The sequence below is a fragment of the Bactrocera oleae genome, chromosome 6, assembly GCF_042242935.1.
Source record: "Bactrocera oleae isolate idBacOlea1 chromosome 6, idBacOlea1, whole genome shotgun sequence".
Taxonomy (NCBI): Eukaryota; Metazoa; Arthropoda; class Insecta; order Diptera; family Tephritidae; genus Bactrocera; species Bactrocera oleae.
Genome location: NC_091540.1, coordinates 8274066 through 8282045, shown reverse-complemented (window position 1 = coordinate 8282045; position 7980 = coordinate 8274066). Strand labels below are relative to the sequence as shown.

Below are 7980 nucleotides of genomic sequence, written 5' to 3'. Positions count from 1 at the left end.
CCGAAATTAAAGTTTTTACTTGTTTCGATTTCCTCTTGTACCAATCTAGGAAAAAAAAATTATCAATTCGGTCTTCGCACGCAGTTTAAATTGACCAACCTGGGGCAAAATTGATCAGATGATATAATTATAATGGTCTAAAGCGTTGCCATATTGTTAAAGTAATTTATTAATTCAAAACATCTTATCGCAGATACTTTCATTGTAAAGAACCATGAGACTTTAATGATAACTTTTTGAAGTTCAATGCTTTGGAAATTTGTAAATTTGCTCACATACACACATACTGTTTTCGTACAGAAATTTTTGTAAAAGCCAACAAAAACACTCGGTTAACACTTTTAAACGTGCATATACCGTTAGTGTGTGCATGTGCTCCTATTCGAGACTACATAAGCATGTTTTGATAAGATCGAAAATTGATAGCATCTTTACAATTTTGAGCTGTTTTTTATTGCTATTTTGACTATCAGTGTTTAAATGCTGTCAACCAAGAATATAAAAATGAACCCACATTAAAGGTAACAAACAGTACGTCTTACGCAGTACAACTTGACGACAATAACGGCTGCTAAGGCTTCTTCGTAACGCGGCAAGCATAAACACTTGGAACTTATAACCACTTCTTACGGCAAACAGTGAGTTCCTATTGTTGCAGGATTACTCATTAAATCTACAATAACATTTTTTTTAGTGAATCGAGACTACGCTATTGGTTTGCTGGCAATCATTGGCTTCATTGTCGCCGCTAATGCAACGTCCATTAATCTTTGTGCAGGTGTGGCCAACAACGTTTTTGTAACGGATATCACTAACTGCACCAACTATTATATTTGCGTTAATGGCGAGCCGATCGCTCAGCAATGTCGTAATAACTACTTCTTTAATGGCAGGACGCAATCGTGTGAGGTATCCAACTCGTCCTGCTTGTCATGCAACCCGAATATATTGTCTTCAGTGGGCTTGGAAAGGACTTGCAACAAATATGCGCTCTGCTTTGCTGGTACACCGGTGCTACAAGAATGCGCTGATGATTTACAATACAACCCGAACTTAAATGCTTGCGATTATCCACAAAATGTGGATTGTGTTGCAAACCGTTGTTCCATTTATGATAGTCCCGATAGTATTGTCTACGCTCCTAGCCAGGCGTCGTGTTCGAGGTGAATAGAAGAATAATTGGTGAACTATTGATAATTTCATAATTATGTATGTATTTCTGTTGTAGATATTTTATATGCATGAATGGCCAGCCACAAAACCGAACATGTGTCGGTAGTTTGCAATTTAACGCTGTCAACAACCAATGCGTCCGTCCAGCTAATTCTAATTGCACTGTGAGTCTAATTAATATGTTAATGTTATTGTACACTATGATCATATTCAATTATATGCTTTATAGATTGCCGCTATACCTAGATCACGTTCCTTCCAAAGTGCTGCCGAGATCGCTCCACGCATGGTCGATATCAGCTGCCCCCGTGAGGGTATTCAGCAGATCGCACACGAAAACTTAAATCAATACTACATGTGTGTTAACGGTAAGGGTGCACTAATGACTTGCGCTGCCAATCTGTTCTTTGACATGGGGATGGGCGCTTGCCGCCGCAAAGAGGATATCCTAAAAAATTATTAAAAAGAATATCCTAAAAAAATATTTAGTTTCTCTCGTCCATAATCGCTAAATGAATATGTGCATTTTTTAGTTCTTCGATATTTTGCCACGTACAATTATTAAAAATTATCAAATCAAGGGTGAACTTGTTTTGATCGCTAAGCAATTAAATAAAAAGGTTGAGGTTAAATGAAAATCAACTGAGAAAATTTTTTATTCAATTATTTGGTGAAAGTCATATATTTTAAACGTTTCACAACTTGAAATCGAATAGAGAATTTCAATGCTGAGACGAATATACACTACCAGCATCAACCAATCCATTGGTTTAAAGTTAAATGTCACTTCCTATAGTTGAGAATAATTTTCAAGCTCAATTGGCATTCCAATTGAACGTGTTTGATCTGAAGTAAACCCTAATTTTATTAATATTTTGAGGTATATATATATTAGGGTGGACCGAAATTTTTTTTTTGTTTTTTTGCTTAGCCTGAGGGTAAAATTCTTAGCTCATAAAAAAGGAAATTGTTGGAAAAAAAATTTTTTTAATCTACAGGCGGCCCACTCAGTTTTAAAGTAAATTTCGAATTAAAATATAATATTTATTTTGTAAAATTGTTTTATTAATGTTTTATAATCTGTAGATAGTCCTCTTTCTGACCAATTAAAAATTATCAACCTAAAAACAAATTTTGTGGTCATTATTGAAGTTTAAAAAAAAGTTTTAACCGACAACGTTTAAGCGTTAAAATAAATTTTGAATCAAAAACCTTTTTTGTCCAAAAAAATTATAACTCGAAATTTACTTTAAAAGTGGTATCGCTAAGTATCGCTCCACCCTAATATGTATATATATATATATATATATATGTAATACAGAGCAGTAAACGAGTGAGTTAAAAAGTTAGATCAATCTAGAATTTTCAAAAAATCGAATTTTAAGGGCTTAACCTACAGCTTCTACGCACTATTCTTTTGTAATTATTGCAACTTTTTTTTTATAAACAATTTACTAGTATTTTTTCGGTAAAAAATATAAACTTTTTTTATAAGTCCGCCATTTTGCGAAAAATTCATGTAGATTAAGCCGACGACACCGCTTTTGTTTCAGATAGCAACAGTTCCTAGAATAACCGTCGTCCGTATAGGCCATCGTGGAAATGGTGATACCGAAAATTGGCTCAGTAGCCGCCATTTTGTATCAAAATATGAATATAAAAATTTTTTCATACGTTCAAATAAATGTTTAATAAACACTGAATAAAAGAAGTTCGCCTTCTTTTTCTTTCTCCCAGAATAAATCGTCAAAGTTACGCCGCTTTTGTATTCTCCCGACTGTCCTAACGCCTAATGAAAAAGCACTAAAATCGGAAAACCAATTGTATTATTATAATTATGGTCGAGTAACTTTTTTTTCCAAACAAAATTTAGAACAACTGATTTTTTACTTGATAAGAATATCTAATTTGTTGCACATGTTGAGAGCATCGATCGACTTTCATCTACTAAAGAACATACCACTTCTGACTTCTAGAGAATGAAAGTATTTTACATTTTTGTACACGTTCAGTTCTAAGAACATATAAATTATTTATACACCCAGTAAGCGAGGTTAACCATTTTCCTAGAGTACTTTGACTATTCCAAGACCAATCAAAATAAAGGCTATGTTAAGTTCGCTTATAAATTGGATATGTACACATGTATTGCATCGCCAAGTCGGGTCTGTGTAACCGGTACGCAGATTTTATTATTATTTTTTTTTTTTGGCTAAGAACTATCAACTCGGCAGAATTTTGCCGTTGCAACAGCAACAACAACATAAACCGAATTTTGTTTCTTTTTTGTTGTATGATTTCGGGAACTTTTCGATTCTATCTACTCTGATATTATCACAAAATATATGTTTTTGTATGTTTAATAATATTTTGGCAGATAAGTGTAACAATCACATGACAATTCAATTTATTAATGAAAACTAGTCATACTTCGGAGTCATAATTAGTCATAATTTCATGAACCTATATAATGATCAAAAACCAATTAATTAATAATCATTCAAATAACTTCCGTACGACGACAAATAATACCGCAAATCAATAGACTGAGACACAAGTGAGTTGAATTGCGTATATATCGATAGTCATAAATATATAAAATTAATTTATTATTTTTTAAGTCCTTGTTTCGAAGGTGCCACCCAGGTACGCTGATACTGACTGCCCTGCTGACGGTGCCAATTTTATTGCACATCTCGATCCAGCCAAATACTACTACTGCTTGAATGGCATGGAGATAGTGCTTGAGTGTACGCCTGGACTACTTTATGATGTTGAGTTCGAGGAGTGCCGTATACCAGAAAATATTTAACGTAAATCTTAAAAATATAAATTACAAATATTTGTGTAAAATATTCAAAAGTATAAAATTTAAATATAAATTTAAATGTACAGTTGTAAGCCGACACACAATGACTGATCGCGTATTTTGCATTTTTATTGTAGCTTAGATATTTCAAAGGATAGGCAGTCAGCATACTTGTAGAGAGGCGCTTGATCCATACTCGATTCAAGTTCCCGATCAATATCAGAGTAGGTAAATACACTAAATGGAAACAGAAAATCGTCCAGATATCTATGAAAGGTGTAAAAACGCGTTTATATATAAATACTTGTCTTCTAGCTAATATTTAAGATTCAAAATTACTCTGATTTCAAGCATGGAATACGTGTCGTATGAGTAATATTTCAAGTATTAATTTCAATTATTTTGAATCTTAAAAACTCTTATCAAGCTGTGTAAGAGCAAACACCCTTTATTGAGACCACTATGGCCTATCCACAAGGTATCTGTTTTGTTATTATACATAAGCGCATATACACATATGTATGTATATATTTATATATATAGCCACAATAACATTTTTCACGCGCACAGCCGATCTTATAAAATCTAAAACACTATACATACATGCATATGTACACCTAGTATATTTTCACACCTATTCTTCGTTTTTCTCTTTGATTTAGCAAAACCAGAGCAACAGTTTATCTCCGTTTTTCGGTAAAAGCGCTGAAAATCATATTACTCAGTTGCTATTGGACTGTTTGCTGCGACAATCGTGCGTGAAAATTCTTTGTTTTGAAGGTTTTGGTAAAAGCGATTTTTTTTCAAATTTCGTATTTTCATTGTTTAATACATGTATTTAAAAGCGTATATTTCTGTTTAAGTGGCAACAGTTTATCATATTTATTTTACTTACAAAAATATATATTATTTAAAAAAAAAGTAGAAAGTGACATTAATGACTTGAAAAAATTTAATTAGTTTCTGTGCAATGACAGGAAAATAAATTTTAACTATTTTTAGCATAAGTTGTTCATGAAATCTTTTATGCACTTTCTATACAGGGTGTTGTGATATTTAAAAGTGAATATCTAAATTTAAAGGCACATTTAGTGTGACAGCCCAAACAAACGGAAATTGTCGGCAATGAAAAAAACTACTATATCAATTGTTTTAAAATTTTAAGAGTATATTTGTACATATTTAAAAAATACAATGTAAAATTGTTGAAGAAAAAAATTAAATGCTTTTCGAGTTACATGCGATCTCCGTTAGCGATAAAATAGGTCCTCTATTGCTGTAGTGATTGCGATCTTCTCCGTGGATTAAACCTAAAATATAATTCTTTATTAGAAGATATTGTCCGTACAATGACCTATGGTGGAAAAATATCAAAAATTTACAAAATGTTGATATTTAAAAAAAAGTTGAATTGTACCCAAAATTATGGGCGTTTTTGGGTATACAGAACATGCGGACAAATTTTGAAAGTGATCGGATTTTTCAAGTAGTCACCGAAGCAAATTCGAAAAATCTAGTTTTCGAAAAACGCATTTAAAAATACACTGATTAAGCTGATTGAACTGACTGGTTATATTTTACAAAGCTGTAACTCAAAAAATATTTGAGATATCGATTTAAAACTTTAGTATGTTATTTTTAAAGCTAGATTATATACCTATCGAAATATAAAAAAACAAATCGATTTGTTTGTGCCTTTAAAGGACAGTGCTTCATATTGTCATTATTATTTCTGATATATTTATTATCAAAGAAAAACTTTTACGACTCTTTATGTAACGAATAGATGATCCATTGTAGTTATTAAGTACTAATTTTTCTTATCAAACTACTGTTGTTTTGTTTTATGTAGGTTATTTATTTTTTAATAAGGTGTACAATTTTTTCAGTTAGTGCTCTTGTCGTCCCAAATAAATTAAAAGTAAACTTCACAAATAAAAGATTATTTCCTAACTATTAAATTATTTATATTATTAACGATTTATAAAATTTTTATTTATTTTTAATTGTTTTTGATATTTAGGTTTTCTTACTTAACATTTTTTAATCAAACTATGTAATCGTATTTTTAAATTACGGTAACTCAACTGATATTACTTTATGATTTATATTTCACCATGAAATTATCATATATGTATATTTGTATACATATATATGTATATACAATAGATATATCAATATAGACATGTATTTGCAATTTGTTGAGGAAATATTTTATTATAATTAATCCATAAAATAAGCTAATAAGCGCTAATGTTTATCTAAACTAAATTCTTGGTATACATATAATATTCTTTCTAGGTAAACATAAAAATGGTAAACGAACCCAACAAACCACCTTCACAGGAAAATTTAGCGCTTGGTGAGGTAAATATTAATTATTTTCCAAAAATATTGCCTACAAAATAATGTCAAATAAAAAATAATATATTGTTCCCGTATTTTCAGCGCCTGCTGGATTCCCAAAGACAATTGCAGGAGATGCAGGAGGAACACCGACAGTTGATACAAGAAATGCAAGTACTACGACAACGTGCTGCTGCCTTAAGCAATTTGAATGAGCAACAATTCAGTCGTGTCGGCGAACAGCGACGTGAAAGGACACATACACCTGATACACAGGAAACTGGTGCAAACCATCAACAGAGCGATGCCTCAGAATTAGCCACTGCAGAAGTTGAGGAGCAAGACATAGCCTCGTCAAATGATGCCATTGAACAAAGCGCCAATTTAAATAAAGACAGCAGTACAACAACATTTGGTCTAACACAAACGAAATCGTCCGAAAACGAGGAGGATAACGATGACCCTGAAACAGCAGCGTATTTGCAGAAAAAGTTAGCAGAAATAGCGGCATTGAAAGCACGTTTTAAGCAAGTTCAGAACATTATGAATACCACTGAAATGATAGAGGAACACATAGCCTTGAAAGGTGTTCCAAATAGCACTGCCGCAGCCGCATTGGAGAGTTCACTAAATAAATTAATTATTGCCGATAGCTTAACCGAAGTGCAATCTCCATGTGTGACCAGCACAACGACTGTTCAACCAAATACTAAATTAAACGAAGGCGATACTAACATACAAAATGAAGCAAAAAAATACGAAAATACACCGAACGACGAGGAGCAAGCTCTTAACTCATATGCACCATCACAGCTGGCCAATGAGGAGTTACTCTCAGCTATGATGAATATGTTTAGTGATTTTACAGCAGATTTACGTAGCCAGGCGGATGATTTGCGTGCCGAACGTGATCGTTTGCGTGCGCTTAAGGAAGATCTTTTACGCAGGAAGCGTCAGTCATAAAATTTTGCTAAGATATCTTATAATATTATAAAACAAAACTATTATTGATTGCTGGTGTATGTATGCATTATACTTATTCCACCTGTATATGAGCTTAATTTCGGATCTAAAAAACCGAAATTGATTTGAGCATATAGCCATGTTATAAATGTTAAATATGTATTTATACTTCAAGCATATATATTCAACAGTTTTATTTAATAAAATTTAATACATTATATTAAATTATGCGTCTACAATAAGATTTTGGGTTACGGTTTTAATATACATACAAGTATATATTATATTATATATATATATCTAAGGTAACAATTATTTATATTACATTAGTGTTGATTCTGATTAAGGGGGGTAGGGTTTTTAAATGTTTTTTTCGATTTTTTTTTGTTTTAATTGAATGAATATTATTATTAAATGTTTAGTTTTAACTTTTTTAGGAACGTTTTACATCAGATTTTAAAACTTCAAAGCGTTTTCTCTACAACTCACGTGAGCCTGTGTCCCTCATAACATCATAACTACTGCACGATCGTTTTCAATTTTTGAATACTATTTTTATGCATAATTTACGAGTTAACATTAGAGGTTTTTTTTTAATATTTTTCATTTTACAATAAAAAATTTTACAAAAAATCTCGTTCTTTCCTTTAAAGTGTTCCCAAAAAGTAAAATTTGAAATTTAGAAAAAA

General features: G+C 31.7%; 2 protein-coding genes across 4 annotated transcripts; both read left to right on the top strand.

Annotated features, from left to right (window-relative positions):
* Positions 1–515: 515 nt before the first annotated feature.
* LOC106616885 (protein obstructor-E) lies at positions 516–1815 on the top strand. The gene is made up of 4 exons (XM_014233796.3): positions 516–638; positions 695–1163; positions 1229–1337; positions 1403–1815. Coding segments are annotated over exons 1-4 (813 nt in total). The 5' UTR covers positions 516–637; the 3' UTR covers positions 1637–1815.
* A 2804-nt stretch (positions 1816–4619) lies between these two features.
* On the top strand, positions 4620–7516 carry LOC118680578 (uncharacterized). 3 transcript variants are annotated; one of them, XM_036360984.2, is made up of 3 exons: positions 4620–4768; positions 6284–6349; positions 6431–7516. In XM_036360984.2, the coding sequence occupies exons 2-3, from the start codon at positions 6296–6298 to the stop codon at positions 7289–7291; spliced, it is 915 nt and encodes a 304-aa protein (XP_036216877.2). In that variant the 5' UTR covers positions 4620–4768; positions 6284–6295; the 3' UTR covers positions 7292–7516. The 3 variants fall into 3 exon arrangements, with proteins under 3 accessions (XP_036216877.2, XP_036216878.2, XP_069967186.1); XM_036360985.2 differs by having other exon boundaries at positions 4676–4762; XM_070111085.1 differs by having other exon boundaries at positions 4713–4736.
* The last annotated feature ends 464 nt before the right edge of the window (positions 7517–7980 follow it).